This window comes from Doryrhamphus excisus, linkage group LG20 (genome assembly GCF_037039965.1).
Source record: "Doryrhamphus excisus strain RoL-2023G ecotype Guam linkage group LG20, RoL_Dexc_Guam_v1.1, whole genome shotgun sequence".
NCBI classification, from domain to species: domain Eukaryota; kingdom Metazoa; phylum Chordata; class Actinopteri; order Syngnathiformes; family Syngnathidae; genus Doryrhamphus; species Doryrhamphus excisus.
Genome location: NC_136376.1, coordinates 13,906,044 through 13,924,476, shown reverse-complemented (window position 1 = coordinate 13,924,476; position 18,433 = coordinate 13,906,044). Strand labels below are relative to the sequence as shown.

General features: G+C 38.5%; 1 protein-coding gene and 1 long non-coding RNA gene across 4 annotated transcripts in view; one reads left to right on the top strand and one right to left on the bottom strand.

The window, feature by feature from the left end:
- The window catches only part of LOC144894469 (uncharacterized), a 36,489-nt gene that overhangs the window by 2,254 nt on the left and 15,802 nt on the right, over positions 1 to 18,433 (bottom strand). The window lies entirely within an intron of this gene.
- The window catches only part of khdrbs2 (KH domain containing, RNA binding, signal transduction associated 2), a 70,638-nt gene that overhangs the window by 49,170 nt on the left and 3,035 nt on the right, over positions 1 to 18,433 (top strand). The window contains exons 7-10 of one of the 3 annotated variants that reach the window (XR_009120386.2): positions 8,876 to 8,958; positions 9,106 to 9,164; positions 13,457 to 13,540; positions 16,975 to 17,018. Coding sequence is in view for 1 of the 3 variants with exons in the window: in XM_058058717.2 (XP_057914700.2) it covers positions 8,876 to 8,958; positions 9,106 to 9,164; positions 13,457 to 13,551 (237 nt within the window). In the remaining 2 variants the exon portion in view is untranslated. Of the gene's footprint in view, positions 1 to 8,875; positions 8,959 to 9,105; positions 9,165 to 13,456; positions 15,281 to 16,974; positions 17,019 to 18,433 lie in introns of those variants that run through there. The other 2 variants (XR_009120385.2, XM_058058717.2) reach the window with 2 other exon arrangements.

Sequence of the window (18,433 nt, the reverse complement as noted above, 5' to 3'; positions counted from 1 at the left end):
TATGAGATATGTATATGTATACATATTTGTATGTATGTATTCCATCAGCAGCTTTAAGACAACTGGAGCTTTGTGGGGTTTTTGTGTCATAAAAAACACAAAAGCGAAACGTCATATGTAAACAGTTTGAACTCAAAGTTTTGTTGGACTTTTGAGGCTTATCATTTGAGAAAATGTTGAACTGAAGGTCGTTCACATCATTTAAATAACACAGAGATTCATATCAAAAACATTTAAAAAATCCCACTTGTCCTCAGATCCGGAGATTTTCTTTAAGGTCATTTTCAAAGTGAAGGTGATTTCCAAGTTCCACCCAAACAGAAAAAGGCAACACTTTCACCATTGTAGCTCCGCAGAGGCTCCCCGCTAAGCAGAGCCCCCATGTGTGCTGGCAAGTGAAGATTGGGCTGTCTGCACGGGGAGATGCACCAGCACAGTCTCATTACCAAACCAAATTGACTTCTGATGTAGAGCCCGCGTATTTCTGACGAGTGAAAAAGTGCAGCGTTTTCTTCTCTTTGTAATTGGAGGTTGGAAAGGAGGTTGGGAGCGCAGAGACTCGGGGAGATGAGTTTGTCCTGAACATTTTCTTCTCTCGTATCTCACTTTGGAGTTACTTCTTTTCTGCTACATTACACAATTTTCTTTCAGCGTACTTCCAGAATGCAGGAAGATATTCTTATGCAGGGATTTTTGTGACTAGTTTACAGGCGCACGTAATGCCGCTCACCATTCCGAAGCAAACATCCTACCGATGAAACACAATGGCTCAGCAGGGGCAGATTTTGCCCTGCAAAGATGCACCCTGTGTGGATATTGTGTCAATTTCCCCAGAGGCTGTTGATTGATGCATGCTGTCAAACTGTCGGGCTGTCTCCTAAAAGTGATACTGTGTCCATAATGGCACCTATCGAGGGTGATATTGATTTAAAACTTCCCAGGAAAGTACAAGGAAGCCAGTGGTTGTCATGGATCTGTGCCTTTTCATAATTTATGAACTCAATATTCTTTCTCTATATCTTTTTTGCCACAAATCTCACCTTGCTTCAACCTTTGGAGCACCGCTGCTCGTATCGGCCATATGGAAGCAACAAAAGGTTCCAAAACAGTGGACAATTTCTAGAAACTTTCTATATGACAATGAATTACTTTTACCTGGATATACCTGTTTTTTTTTACATGTTATATTAAATAATTCAATCCCAGACATTTTTCATAAGACTTCCCCTCCAGTACCGGACATTTTAGAGGATTTTTTTTATTTTTGTGTCCTAGAGCTATATGAACATGGAAGATACCAAAAGAAAGAAGACTCGTGTCCTTCATCAGAATATTTTTTTCCCCTATACTAATCTGTTCTTTCACAGGCAGTAGAACATACATCAGTTTGAGCAACATATCAGTTCTCGACAAAAGAGCACAATTTTGACTTTGACACAAATTTAGTCATATATACATACTTTGTTTGGCCAAAACTATAAGCAAAGCCTTTACCAAAACTTCGTCCAACGATACCAGAACATAAACACACAACTTAAAACTTCCCTTCAAAACATATGATGCTGATAAAATGGCCTTGTGGCTATTTTAACAGCTTAAAACTGCACTAAACATTTGCTAAACTGAACTACTGTGGAGTTGCATCATCACCTCTTCTTGCCTCTCGCACAAAAAAAAAAAAAAAAAGATTGGGTGGTCTGGGTTAAAAACTGTATAAAGATTTTTGTCATACTGGTGTCAGATCAACTATAAAAGTGCTGATTTTTACTTTTTAAACTGTCAGATTGACGGATGACAGCAATTTCTATGCCACGGATATGCTGGAGCCTATCCCAGCTGTCTTTGGGCGAGGGTACACCCTGGACTGGTCGCCAGCCAATCACAGTGCAGCCCATACAGAACTCTTTTAATAGATTTTACATTTCCATGTAAGCAGCTCCTGCTTTGCCCTGCTTCGATGTTGACCACTGTACAAAATATAAAATGACAGTCTTTAACAGGAAATAATTAAAATAATTAATTATAATACAAGAGCTGTATGAAGAATTTAGTGTTTACAAAGATAGGCTTTAGATACAAAGATACTGCCAGAGATTTTAGTAATATGATTATTACTGTGGGGCGCAACTTGCAGTGCTTTCTGCATCATCCCCCATTTATTGCGGGGGAACTGGTTCCAGACCCGGCCGTGATAAGTTAATTGCCACAGAGTAGGATTCCTTATTTTTAAATTTAATATTTTCATGGATGGGCGGCATGGTGGTCTAGTGGTTAGCGCGCAGACCTCACAGCTAGGAGACCAGGGTTCAATTCCACCCGGGTACTCCGGTTTCCTCCCACATTCCAAAAACATGCTAGGTTAATTGGCCAAATTGTCCATAGGTATGAATGTGAGTGTGAATGGTTGTTTGTCTATATGTGCCCCGCCTCACGCCAGAAGACAGCTGGGATAGGCTCCAGCACCCCTTGTGAGGAAAAGCGGTAGAAAATGAATGAATTAATGAATTTTCAACTTCTTTACCAGCTTCCAAATATGTTTTTAATATTATTAGAGCTCTCTAGACATGAAATAACACCCCTATAGTCACCTATCGGGAAGACCTGGGTTCAATTTTCTGCTTGGGAATCTCTGTGTGGAGTTTGCATGTCTTCCCCATGCGTGTGAGGGTTTTCTCCGGGTATTCCAGTTTCCTGCCACAATCTAAAAACTCCAAATTGTCCATAGGTATGAATGTGAGTGTGAATGGTTGTTTGTCTATATGTGCCCTGTGATTGGCTGGCCACCAGTCCTGGGTGTACCCAGCCTCTCTCCCAAAGACAGCTGGGATAGGCTCCAGCATAACCGTGACCAATTTAATCCCACCCTCATCCATCCCTGTGTGGAGTTTGCATGTTCTCCCCGTGCATGCGTGGGTTTTCTCCGGGTACTCCGGTTTCCTCCCACATTCCAAAAACATGCTAGGTTAAATGACGACTCCAAATTGTCCATAGGTCCATAGCTGTCCATGAGCGACCCTCAAGAGGATAACTGGTAGAAAATGAATGAATGAATTGAGTATAGCCGCGAAATTGAAAGGGCGACTGGGCGAGGGATGTCTGTATGTATAACTGATAATGTCACAACATTTCATCTGAAATGCATCCTGTATGTTTCCACTCATATGTTTTATTCATAACTTGCACATACTTATGCACGCCATTTACAGTCATTACCTCTTTGTGAATAAATGATAATGGGATTGTTGTTCTCCTCCCCGTGTTCACTTTGTGTGTCTTATATTCGTGGAGCGGTGGCGTCACGCAAATCATCTCATTAGACTGTTTGTGATTAATCAACTCTGTCAGGCAGTCAAGCAGTTAAACCACAGAGAGCGTCCTTGTCGCTCTTAAAACATCACAGTCCTGATTGAAGGGCTTCAATGTAGGCTGGGGGGGGGCAACAAGGTCAGTCCACATTGGTTCCATTCCAATATCAGCACTATTGTCTTATTATGCTTGCCTAAATTTATTCTCCATGATAAACCCTAAATGGTTTAATTTTAACCTTGTTTTTGCTGAAATGTCAGCTAGAGCTGAATATTGAAACAGTTTGATATGAGCTGGCATTTTCTGCTTTTCAACATCAGAAAAAGGACAAAATCAGTTTCCTATCTGTAATAAGACGCAAAATCCCGTCTTTGCTATAGTATGAAAGTGCTTCTAATGCAGATCTCTTATCCAGTCAAAGGAGGCCTGCTTTCCAGAGATAGCATATCTGCTTCTTCAGCAATCGGCTGATGCTTCTGCTGTTAAGATGTTTTATTAATCATTTTTTTCTGTCAAGGGATGTATTATTTATATTTTTATCACAGTACACGACTACAGTATACGGTGTAATGCGGGAGCACTTAAATATATTTTATTTTTATTGAATGAAAGAATGAAAAATGTAATAAAAATCATTTTACACTAAAATGTAGGATGCAAAAATAAATAGTATCAAAGTAATAATTACAAAAAAAATCTTCTTTCTCTTATGGCTTTTCCCTTCAGGGGTCGCCACAGCAAATCAATCTCCTCCATCAACTCTATCTTCTGCATCTGTCTCTCCCACACCAACTACCCTCGTGTCCTCCATCATAAACCTCCTCTTTGGTCTTCCTCTACGCCTCCTACCTGGCAGCATCCTTCTACCAATATATTCACTATCTGATCCTATCCATCCTGGTCACTCCCAAAGAGTGAAAAAAGTATTAGTAAACAATTTACAATTCTTCATAATATGTCATATTATTTACAACATATTGTGGCACAGGCTTCACAGCGGTCGAGCGGTAAGCGTGCAGGCCTCACAGCAAAGAGACCCGAGTTCAATTCCACTCTCTGCCATCTCTGTGCGGAGTTTGCATGATGCGTGGGTTTTCTCCGGGTACTCCGGTTTCCTCCCACATTCCAAAAACATGCTAGGTTAATTGGCCACTCCAAATTGTCCATAGGTATGAATGTGAGTGTGAATGGTTGTTTGTCTATATATGTGTCTATATATGTGATTGGCTGGCCACCAGTCCAGGGTGTACCCCGCTTCTTGCCCGAAGACAGCTGGGATAGGCTCCAGCACCCCCCGTGACCCTCGTGAGGATAAGCGGTAGAAAATGAATGAATGAATGAATGAATATTGTGACACACTTTTAATGTGGTGATTTTGAAAATTGTTGGTGAAATTTCAAATGCATAGCTTGATGTTGCAAAACTTGAGCCCTGCAACTATAACCAGGCTGAAAAACACTAATGTGATTAAACACAGAGCTTTGGGAGGCTTTGAGGAGAAAAAAATAAACTCCCATCTACTGCGGAAGCGGTACAAGGCCATCCTTTGAGATGAGAGAGAGGAAAAATCCTCCCATTTTTCTCTTGTGCCTCAAAGATGCTTCTTCAGATTTGTGTATTTTTTAGACGAGGAGCAGTTTTTCCCGGGCCATATCTGCTGCTCTGTAGCAAAAGGTTTAGACGATGGCGTTTATTAAAACACACGTATGACTCACACAAGAAACGCTCGAGCAGAATATAAAACGCTAATCTTTGACCTTTGAGCAAACACTAAAACTGAGATGTGGAAAATTAATTCAGTTCTGAGGTGATAACAAGGTCCTTATTTGACTATGAAATAAAAGTAAAGGAATAAATGATGAGAATAAGCCACAACAAAAGGTGCTAAGCGTGAAAAGCAGACGAGCATTCACTGAGACAAAAAAGGGTGCAAATCTCATATTCCTTCCCATGCTGCTTTGCGCCAAGACATTCAGAGGCAGCGCGGCGTGAAGATCCGTCACTGTTGGGGGACATGCAGGTTGTCAACTGATAATGAAGCATACAGCTACAGGGCCTTTACCTCCTTGCTGTCCTAATTATACCGAGTGAGAACTCGCCACCTTTGTGTTAACATTTGATTTATTCCTAACAGCCCGCGTGTGAAGAGCCTGTGTTCATTTTTTTTAAACAAATTAGTTTTAAACAAGGATAATCATGCCTCATTAATTAAGGGATATCAAATGCTTTTTTTCACAACTGAACAAATGATGCATATTTAAGCAAATGCTACATACAGTAAAGTCTCATTATATCCATATCGGTTATAACGAATTACTACTTATTACGATACTATTTTCATTTCCCGGCAAATTTCTAGTCTTTTATGATATAATTAGTTCCGTTAGTACGATACCCGGTTATTATGATAATCCGGTTACTACGATGCCCTTTTCATCTCCCGCCAGCCAATTTGGTCTGCTTATATCGATACAAAAGCAGCTTAAATCAATCTTTGCTTAAGTGGGGCGGGTTGAGCATGACCTGTGAACCAGGAAGTGCGGGAATCGGTGTGTGTGCTGTGCTCTGGTGGTGGAAGTGTGAAAAATAAAGTTGACTGGAAGCAGCCGTTGGCCGTGTTCTTTTTTGGTATTGAAATCCTTAAGCAAAGATTGATTTAAGCTGCTTGACATTGTTCTATACTATAGAACAATGTCGAGTGCATTATTGCCCACTTTTAATGCAGTTTGGCGCAGGATCGGATATATGGATAGTCCGGTTATATCGGTATTTTTTCCGACTCCCGAGAATATCGATATAACAAGACTTTACTGTATTTCTTTGTCCGAATGAAGTATTTTCAGCATAAAAATGACTAAAATTAATTCAAAGGATGCGTAAAAAAAACGTGATGTAGTATTCTACAGTGGTCAATGTAATGTTTGGTGAGATCCACAAGCACCAGACTTGATTGCCGGAACAATAGGCTTTTATTGCACATTCGCTTCTTTGCCATTATTAGACACCTGTAGACATTTACACTCCTATTATTCTTTGTTTACACCACGTAGCTCACGTTGTATCCAGAGAGCTAACTAGTTAGCCTCCAAATTAATTTACTGTATGTCAAACCCACAGGGTGTAAAATAGACAACCATTCCCACTCACATTCATACCTATGGACAATTTGGAGTGGCCAATTAACTTAGCATGTTTTTGGAATGTGGGAGGAAACCGGAGTACCCGGAGAAAAGCCAGGCATGCACGGGGAGAACATGCAAACTCCACACAGAGATGCCCGAGGGTGCCTTGTTTATTAAACAGCATTTTGATTTTTCAATTATAAACAAATAAATGTCCATCGTTGTCACAATTCAACCGTAAAAAATGAATCAAATGATACCTGTTCATGTCTGTCAAACAATTTGTAGCGATTGTGTTGCAATGATAGCCTATATGTATATTCAAAGATAGCTAATGTTAGTAGCTAAACTTTGTCTAATGGCTATTGTGAGCAGACAACAAACACAACTAATGTGAGTGAGTGTGCTAAGTGTTAAGTGAGGCATGGCTGGCAACGTTGGAGCCGGAAGTGGGTGGGTTTACAAGGCTTGCAAAACATTTGAAAGCTGATCTTTTCTAAAGTATGATATCATAAGTCCATTTTCAATAACTCTTTCTTATTCTCATCAGGTCACACTTTCCTGTTGCAAATGTCCTTGTCGATGACAAATAATCGGTGCACTCCAAGAAGACAATATTGCTTTGTGTGCATGGATTTGAGTACTTCCACAAGCACATAATGGCTTTATTGTTAGCACTATGTGAAGGTTACGTTCTCGGAAAAGCTTTCTTTGTGTTTGAACACGCATTCTTCTTTGGTATTTTTATTGTTATATACGGGGGTGTACGGTGAAAGTGGCTCCACAAATCCATGTGCTGAAGTTGCAACTCGACAAAATCTAACAAATCCACAATCAGGTCTCCTAGCTGTGTGGCCTGCGCACTAACCACTCGTTATAGTTTAATGAAAATATTCATATTAATGCTTGCATTACCATATCTAGCATATTTCCACAGCTGAAAATCTATCATGCTTATATATATATTTTTTTTTTTATTTTGGTAAATATATGAAACATTACAGTGCATTTCTCACATCAATCAAAATGTAACTTTCCATTATTTACATTTGTATTCAACTATCTGATCCCAAGCCCAAAAGGAGTAGGCTGAAGCAAAAGCTTATAAATTCCTACCCCTTTTTGCAAGATATAATCATGTTCATGCCACAGTATTATTATTCTTATTATCATTATTGTCATTATTGTTATAATCTTCATCATTATTACCATTATTATTGTTATTATTATCACCATTATTATAATCATCATTAATATTACCATTTTCATCATTATAGTTGTAACAATTTTTGGATTTTTTTATTATTATTTAATTTTACAGACTTCATTGCTTCTTGTAGAGTGCTGTATCGTTCCATCTGTTGTTTTCTGAAATCCGCGGTATTTGTGCTTTTATTGTCAATTTATTAGCCCACTTTTAGCCCCTAAGTGTAACATTTACATATCATTTTCTGGATTGCGTGTGTCTAATCTAAAAAACAAGAACTTGATATCTAAATAAAATCATCAGGGAATGCGCTTTTATTTTTTTTCCCCCATTTGGTCCCCTCAGGAACCCAAGGTGGTGATACAGATGCTTTAAAAGGGAGCCGCCTTCACTGAACACACAAGTGTGGCTTTCCAGTCAACACAGTTTGCTAACCCACGAAAGTCGCTTTGCAGAATACCCACTATACCCCCCCAATTTGCTTACCTGACTCAGAGGATCACCATTGGCCCATTTATTGTTGTAATCGTTTTGAAGTTGTTGTTTTTTAAACCTTTAACAATATGATTGGCTGTGCTTTTTTTGCGTCATCGTAAATCTGGAACCATCAAAAAATAATTCCAGTGGTTTCTGAAGTGAGTGACTGTGCTTTCTCGTGTTATGTGGGTCATTATGGTAATTACTGGGACTACATCAGCGGCTCCAGGAAGACGAGGCTTTGATAGAAAGCAGAGAGGGTGGGGTCTTTGTACAAAGCAGCTGGAGACCAAGTGATGGAGAGAGGTCAGTGACACAAACTGTCTGCGACAAAGTGCTGCAGAAAAGTCATATTTTATATTCCATGGGGGTTTTCACTGTTTTTCAGTGTTGTGTTGTTGCTTATTTTGCTTAATTGGATAACATGTCAAAGAAGTTGTCTTGGAAGTAAACAAGGAGGGACATTCACATACTCTTAATATGCTATGTATTATTATTATATGTACACATCCTTTATCCATGTACATTCTGGGTGTCGAAAAGTCAAAACGTTTCCCAACTTCCTATATATGTTCCTGTATATCCTGCAGATCCTTATCAGTAACCTCTGTCGGATATTTTTCCTGCTTCCTCCTCCATTGAGGACACTGAGCGACTGTGCCTGCAGTACTAAACATTGATTGTTTTCATCTGTACATACTTAAGAGTGGAAATAAACGAGTAGACAAGTTCAGTGGTTTGCTTACAGCGTCATTCCTCGCAGGGCTACGACGACGGATACGGGGGAGAATACGACGACGAAAGCTACGACGCTTACGACGACAACTACAGCAATCACTCCAAGAGGTGACATTTACACACACTTCACGTATTCTACCCTTTTCTACTGTTTACCGCCACACATGCAGTATACTGTCATTGCATAACTGCTTTTTCCATCTTAACTTCATAATGCTATTTGTGCTTGTTAATGCTGATTCATTTCTCATTTAGCATCTCAGATTACTATGAATACGGCCAAGGAATAAATGAGGAATCCTACAATAACTATGGTAAGTTACACATGATGAAGATGATTTGAAGAATTTTCTGGCTAAAATACAGAATGTACACAATTTAGATATGTATAGAGACAAAACTGAGGTGTACAACTCTCTAACCTTCAAACCTTATTAATAAAATGGAAAGTGCTAAACTAATTTAGAAAAAATAATGAATCAGTTCTGATAAAAACGTTTTCAAACTTCAGAATTACACAACTATAACCTTGAAAAAAATGTCATGTTAATGTAATACAGTAAAGTCTCGTTATATCGATATTGTCGGGAGTCTGAAAAAATATCGATATAACCGGACTGTCGATATATCCGATCCTGCGCCGAACTGCATTAAAAGTAGGCAATAATGCACTCGACATTGTTCTATACACACGAGAGAAACCACGAACGCCAACATGTACATATGAAAAACAGTGATTATTGCAAGCGATAAAAAGATATCTGAATACAACACAATTAAATACATGTATTTGTACGCTTGTGTCTTCGTTGGAATAAGTGTGTATGCTATGTCAGTTGGTTCTTCTGTTGCAGGCATGTGTTTGGCCAGCTATGTGGGGCGGGTTGAGCATGACCTGTGAACCAGGAAGTGCGGGAATCGGTGTGTGTGCTGTGCTCTGGTGGTGGAAGTGTGAAAAATAAAGTTGACTGGAAGCAGCCGTTCGCCGTGTTCTTTTTTGGTATTGAAATCCTTAAGCAAAGATTGATTTAAGCTGCTTTTGTATCGATATAAGCAGACCAAATTGGCTGGCGGGAGATGAAAAGGGCATCGTAGTAACCGGATTATCATAATAACCGGGTATCGTACTAACAGAACTAATTATATCATAAAAGACTAGAAATTTGCCGGGAAATGAAAATAGTATCGTAATAAGCAGTAATTCGTTATAACCGATATCGATATAACGAGACTTTACTGTATGTATAGAGACAAAACTGAAGTGTACAACTCTCTAACCTTCAAACCTTATTAATAAAATGGAAAGTGCTAAACTAATTTAGAAAAAATAATGAATCAGTTCTGATAAAAACGTTAAGATAAAAACTTCAGAATTACACGACTATAACCTTGAAAAAAAATGTCATGTTAATGTAATATTATGTATTTGGGCTGGCCCCCAAATACATCTCGGACCTCATCCAAATTTACTCTCCAGCGCGGTCACTGAGGTCCGAGGGCCAGCTCCAACTTGTGGTGCCCAAGACGAGACTTAAGAGGGGGGACCGAGCCTTTTCTGTGGTTGGCCCCCAAGCTATGGAACTCTCTCCCCTCCCAAGTAAAAAAGGCCCCCAACATCGAAAGCTTTAAGTCTCGTCTTAAAAGCCACTTTTATTCTCTGGCTTTTAACTCGGAGTGAGTCGTATGGTCCTGTGTCTTTTACTTCTTTCTTTTTATTTTAATTGGTTTGATTTTTTTATACTTTTATTGCTTTGCTTCTTGTTTTTAATATTTTAATATCTATTTTACTATTTTATTTCTTATTTGATCTTTTAGTTTTGGATTATTACTTTTATTTGACTAGTCTGTGCAGCACTTTGGAAACTGTTTATAAAATGTGCTATATAAATAAAGTGGATTGGATTATGTCCTAGATCAGGGGTGAGCAAACTACGGCCCGGGGGCCACATCCGGCCCGCCAAGTGTTTAAAAAACGGCCCGCCCGTTCTTTCCAAAGTATTTCATTTAAAGTCAACATACAAGCAGGCATCATGGCTTGAGCCAACATTTTCATGGTTTGGCGGTTTTATCAATTTCGTTATTTCATGCGGTCTGTTGTTTACAAAGTGAAAAAAGGCACACAAGCACATAAAAATAATAATAATAATATTAAATAATAAATGTGTTCTTATTATTATAAATTTATAACGCACTTTACATCAGATAAATGATATCAAAGTGCACATAAAGCAGATTGCATGACACTTTTACAGATACAATAATTTTGTTATTTGATGCGGTCTGTTGTTTACAAAGTGCTCCTGAAAAAAGGGACACAGGCACATAATAATAATAATAATAATAATATAATAATAATAATATAAAATAATAATAATATAAAATAATAATAACAAATAGTATAAAATAATAACAAATAATAATATAAAATAATAATAACAAATAATATAAAATAATACTAAATTTATTCTTATTATACATTTATAACACACTTTACATCATAATAATAATAACAAATTAATATAAAATAATAATAACAAATAATATCAAATAATAATACATTTATTCTAATTATTATAAATTTATAACGTACTTTACATCAAATAAATGATCTTAAAGTGCACATATAGCAGATTGCATGACACTTTTACAGATACAATAATTCCAGCTGGACTGTTACGTGTAAAATATCGAGTCTGGCCCCCCCGTCAATTTTGTTAAATCAATGCGGCCCACCAGTCAAAAAGTTTGCCCACCCTTGTCCGAGATGCATCTTGCGTGTGTGTGTGTGTGTGTGTGTGAAAAGCTCAGGAAGAAAAGCTCAGACTCTCGGGAGTCCTTTTGTGACACCTGGGAGTTTCCATGTCTAAATAAAAGACCTGTATAGCCGTCCCTCGCCACTTTGCAGTTCCAATTTTGCAGTGTCACTCTATCTCTGTTTTTCTGAAATGTATACATCATACTGTTTTGTGGTGGAATACGGCTGTTATTGTTTAAAAGAGGTGCATATTTAAACTGTTATGTATTTTTTTTGGCCGAAATTAAGTATTTCCTAGCATGAAAAATGGTGAAATGAATTGAAATACAAATGTAAGTCATTCAAAGATATTGATGTAGCATCCTACACTAGTGACTAGGTCTCATCACATTTAGTCACCGGAACAACAGACTCAAACGTGAGTGTGGTGTGAATGGTTGTTTGTCTATATGTGTACTGTGATTGGCTGGCGACCAGTCCAGGGTGTACCCCGCCTCTCGCCCTAAGGCAGCTGGGATAGGCTCCACGACCCTTGTGAGGATAAGCGGTAGAAATTGAATGAATGATCTTACAACAGGCACAAAAATCTGTAATGAATACACAGGCTACTTGCCCAAGTAGAGTAAACTCTACTCTGAACCCTGAATGGCACTTCCTGTTGAGTAATATGAGGGTTAAGGTGAATATAGGGGTGCTATTTCATGTCTACAGGGCTCTAATAATGTTGGAAAACATATTCAGAATGTTTTAAACAACTATTCTATGCTAACTACTACAGCCAATATTGGCATAAAATTAAGATATGGGATCATATTAGTATTGGTTTCCTGCTGATATTGATATGAGACACAAGTGAGCAAAAGAACACAAAACAGGTGATAACATGGAAGCTAAGGGAAAATGAAACCAATATTGAACCTGTCATTTTATATCGTAACTCAGGAATCACACAGCGTTTTGGCACTTTTTCTGTAACATGTTAACATACATCTACACTATTTGATCTATTTAATCATGATCTATGTAGGAAAACAACCACAAGAAATGATCATCATTTCATCTTTATTTGAGATTCTCATGTGATGCCATAAAATGAGATGATATCATTATGGCAGTCTTTTCATTTTACATGGGGCAAGTTCGGGCAAGTAGTTCTCACCTTAAGGATTCCCCATGGGCAAGTCATTTTTGTTTTTAATTTAGAACCCTGGTTTTGACCACATCCCGGCGGCAGCTGTTAAATGTTACAAACCACATTGCTAATGTTTTGTGTTTTTTTTCCATTTTGTTGGGAATCCACTCCTGCTTCTTTCTTGGCTCCCGGCTGCAGTCAGCGAGCCAAAAGGAGCCGAGGGGACTAACTGATGCACATTGTGAAGGTGGAGTGTTTTGCCTTTTGGATAGGGGCCCTTGTCGGCTCATTCCAGAACAGAGAGAAAAAAAAGCTCCTTTTTCTCACAAAAACACCACATGACCGTGTTGCCATCATCTGGTTGCCCCCCTGGTTGTACCTTTGCTGGCTGTTTTGTTCACACGCAGCAAAAGTGTGCAAATGGTTGATGACCAAAAAACCAAGAAGGCAATGATTTGATTTTCTGCTCCATAAACATTTTCCTATTTAGAAGCTTGCTCAATGTGCCATGCAGAAGAGGTGCTCCTCTTTTTTTTGTAATGTGGCTTTAAGGAGGCTGCTGGTTGTCAAATTGCATCGCTGCTTCGACAGAGGCCAAAGAGCTTGTAAAATTAATTTTGTGTAAATTCTCTGCAGTCCTAGGAGGGAATTTGCTGCTAAGGTGTATTCAGTCACTGATATCTGTGCACACTCACTGAGGTGTTTTTATTTCTTTTCAGAGGACGAGTGGCCCACTTCACGCCCCAGTCTTAAAGCTCCGGTTCTGCAGGTGACGCGAGGGGGATACAGAAAACATCCTTATGGTAGATACTGAAGGTGCTCCATACATCTGGCCTGTCTAATTACTGTCATATTTAGCTTGATTTCAAGTCATGTTTGTCCGTTCCATACATCCAGTATAAGCGCCTAAAGCAGCTGTTTTCAAAGTGTGAAAAGAACACGTCTGGGCAGCAACTTGAGAAAAATCTAAGAATATACGTAAGTCACAGGTTAAAGGCAAAATTGATTCACTTTTAGCCTTAGGTCTTTAAATTGCTGAAATTTAATTATTAAACATTTTTTTTTGTTTTTGGACAACAATATATTTGTTAATTTACAAATTACTATTTGAGTGGCGGTCCATGGGCCAAGTCCAGCCCATGAATGGCATCAGACTGGCCCACTTCTAGAGGTCCTCTGATTGATTGATGGTTTTTTTCGTAATAGGTCTGTAAAGAAAGCTGATGGCTCCTGTCATATAGAGGATCTTTGACTTTTTGCACCTAGTGCTTCTGTTGTGTCGAGGATCTTTGACCAGCATTTTTGCAGGAGGTTCTTAAAAACCGTAGAGTGATCCTGTCATATAGGGCTGCGGTCACCAACCATTGTGGCCCACAGACCGGCTACCGTCCCCAGCACACACAAGGCAAAAAAAAATAAAAGCCAGAGTTGACAGCTTGATGTCGATTACGACTTTTAAGGCATTAAGTGAAGGTGAAGGTCAGTGAAGGTCGACAATGTGGCACACGCCAGAGTAGGAGCACAGAATGACTACAGCATCACCACTGATATCAGCATAACGTCATTGTTTGTTGTGCTGGCATCAATTCACTTGAGGCAGTTTAAATGTGCACCAAAACGAAAGAACGCATAACCATTTTTTTTACCAATTTCTGACTTGGTGCTCAATTGAAAAATAGACACAACATAAAACGGCTGATTGTCCAACTTTGATTTGATGCAAGCCTGAAAAGTGACCTGAAAGTGATGTTCTTTGGAAGACTGCCCATTTTGACCATTTTCCAATTGTGCACAAAATCGAAAATTTTGTTATCCGTTTTTTGTTTTTGGTCTAGAAACAAATTGAAATGATGATACTCGTGTTTTTTTGTATTAGGTCCTTCAAAACTCCTGTCTTATAGTGGATTTTGACTAGGTGTTTTTTCTGTTGGTCCTTAAAAACAGCAACAACAAACCATAACAAAATAATAGGTATCATATACTGTATTTACTAAATATTTTCATAATTCCTCAAATTTACACTTTGAAAACCACTGCTTTCGTGCACATACATTTATTTATCTTGTTCCCTTTGAAGTGAAAAAAAAAACTTTGTACACAATGATTAGCAATTGCATTTCTTTTTTACACATTTTCCCTTTTATTACCCTTAAAGCCATGCTAATCACATACCATGAAAACAATAGTTTTGCCCTTAAATCCAACCTCAATCCTCATTAAAACTAATCAAAAACTCTGACTTCTGCACACCACTTTTAGCTAGTGAATGTGGATTTGGAAGCACAGGTACCAATAACCGCAGTTTGGTGAAAATGAATAAAAGAATAAAAACGTAATGTGCAGCTCTAAATCTTTACCTGAAGTTAAAAAAGGACTTTACTGCGTAGACCAAATTTTGGTTTAATGTGGTTTTCCGTTCAATGAGATACAATCGATGCAAAAAATGTTTTCCTTTGGATTGGAAAGCAATCAACCATTGTACAGTGTGTACTTTATAATGAGTGCTTTTGTGAATTGTGTCCAATCGAAAGTGAATAAAAGATTATAACGCTCGAAATCTTTACCTGAAGTTGTGTTAAAATGGACTTTATCGCCTAGACTAAATCTCCGTCTGTGTTTTTTCATCCTCTAAGATACAATCGATGCAAAAAAAAATTGTTTTTTCTTGGGGGGTTGAACGCAATCAAGCATTATACAGTGTGTACTTCAGTGTGTACTATGAGTGCTTATGTGACTTGTGTCCAATCTGTATTTGTGCATAGAGTATTTAATAAAAACAAAACCAGCACCATGTATTAGACTCTTTAAATAAGCGGGGATGTTTATGATTTAATCTGTAAAATGTATTTGGTGCTGTTTTTTACAAATAAATATTTGCATGATTTCTACTAACTCACTGCATAAACAAACTATTAACCTGTCCTAAAGTAACCTTTGCTTTTATAATTTCAATTTCAGTTTACCCGCCTGAGTAACATTCATATATTTCATATTTACGAAGTAATCCATGTTTTTTTTACCCATCCTGACATCAGTAAAGAGATTGACATATAGGGCTCTAATTTCGTGGTGCAGCGCAAGGTGGCGGTTTCGTTCGGCGCACCACTGTGCGCAGCCAATTTGGTCATTTAGTAGACTGGGCTGCGCCAAGATGAGTGTGGCGGCGCACCAGAGGGAAATGTCCACATTTTCAGCTTGGCGCAGTGAAAATTCCATGACAAAACAGCACAAGTCTATTCTTGGCGCAGGCCAAGCGCAGCCAGGCACACAGTGCAGACACGTCACCGAAACCTCACATGGAGGTTTTTCAGAGTGTCAGGCACATACGGTCAACGGCACAACGGTCTGAACCAGCAGACATAACTGTGAGGAACCGATGACAAGGTGGTCTCTGTGGTCCATGACGTTACTGGACTCGCCTCTGATGCGCAGTCCAGTGGGCCCAGCATATTTAAAAGCAATGAGAAGCATTCATTTGATTGGTTACGATTACACTCTGCTGTGTTAAATCCTCTCACGCCTTCTCTGCTCCCTCTTTGCCACTTGCGCCGGTGGGTGGGATGGAGGCGTGGGTGCGCCGCACTGAATCATGAAAATGAAAATTGCAAAGTGCGCTGGCCACACCCTGTTGAGGGCAGATGTGCCGCGCGTGGTCTACGAAAATAGAGCCCATGGTGTTAAAGAGGTAAGAAGTGGCCTTATATTCTCTTATCTTAACTATAAACACGAGCTGTGCATTCAGAGCACAACAAAAGGACATCAGAAATGTGATTGCTGAGTGACAAATTGCAGCGCTTTTATCCGCAATGTCTCTTCTAACCTTTTTTTTTCCTAACTTTTCTGGCACTGAACTTGAGATCGTGCAATGCATCTTTAAACCTCATGGCTGCCGTCCAGTTAAACTCTAAACAGGTAAACCTTAAAATATTAATATTAATATTTTAATCTAACGTCCACTAACAAAAAAGTAAACCTGCCCTTTTTTAACCCAGAATAAACCCCACTCTAACTAGATGCTTCTAAATGCTACATTGGTATAAATGACGATAAACAACACTAAACTGATGTTCTAAACTTCACATGAATTAAGATAATACGTTAATACTAAATTTCAGCACACTTGCCTTGAGTTGGTTTACTTTTTTCACAGTGATGAAATGCAATGACTTCTTTAATGCATGCACCTTTGATTTTACTTTTGCAAAATAAAATCTAAATCTTTTTTGTTTTTTTTTAGGTTGAAAAGCACGGTAGTTCTCACGACAAAGAGGCATAAATCAGGTGAGAGAATTCATATTTAACAGAGTCTGTAATATGTTGCATGCAAGCATACGTTATTGGGTTTGCTTCATGTATTGTCATTTTCCAGTGGCTTTCGTGTTTATTTGGATTCATTACAAGTGGAAATATAGCATGTGCTTTCAAGCTGCGTGTTATCAGCTACTTTACAAGCGACCTAACCCTTTTGCTGAAATGTAGGTTGCAACATTTCTGCACACTTTCAGCTCATTTTTAACTTCCTGCAACGACTGCAAAGAGCAGTTTTTACAACTCTTGACAGCCCATTAAAAAACAATAAAACACAGGCTTGCAATAAAGTAGTGGTGGAAACAGGACGAATAAACATACACTTTCCGCAACTGCAATTTGACTGGAGGCAATTAACACCAATCAATCAATTGTAGTGTAGTGGTGTGCGGTGTGTTTAGGAGCAATGCTAAAGCAGCCAGTCCCGATGGATCAAATAAACAACATTAGGGAAACAGTATATACTGTATATACTATATATACCAATGGTTCCAGTGCACATATATTACGTTGGAAAAAATTAGTTATTGCATACCTTCCACCACATGTTGTTGTTATGATATATGATTGGTAGATAGACAGATATGACATACAGTACATGATTTTTAGTTAATAATAAATGAATGAAACTCTCACTAACGTGTCACAGCTTTCACCTATCATGTTCATGAAGTATTGAAGTATTAGTACCGCACTGAAAATAGAAAAAATAAAATTATACTACAATAATAAAGTTGCAAACTTGAAATGAAATGAATTTGTTTTCTTTGGTAATATAATATTTTTTAAGGCTGCACAGCGCCGGAGTGGTTAGACTGCAGTCCACACAGTTAGTAGACCCAGGTTCGATTCCCCCCCGCGGGCATCTGTCCATATTTTTATAGGTATGAATGTGAGTGTGAATGGTTGTTTGTCTATTGTTTGCCCCTGGATATCGCCCAAAGACAGCTGGGATAGGCTCCAGCACGCCCACAACCCTAGTGAGGATAAGCGGTATAGAAAATGAATGGATGGATATTTTTAAGAAAAAAAAACTTTTTGTAAGTAAAAAGTCTACATTGAGTCTACGTTTAATTTATGTAGAAAATAAATATGACTATTTCTGTACTTACTAAGGGGCCATCCATAATTTTCAACATTTTCACAAGAGTACAAAGAGTACTCTTTTGAGCAACCCCCCCCCCCTAAAAAGAGTACAAATGAAAAATGTTGATAGGTCCATGACCAACTGACCCAATACAGCCATGCAATTCGAACATATCCAATCCAATAGTGTTCTCTGGCTGTATTTTGGGACTCTGGTCAATCAGTCACTGCCCATCAACATTGTATTGAACACGAACAAGATAAAAAATTATATCAAATGCCTCTTTTTTGTACAGTAAACC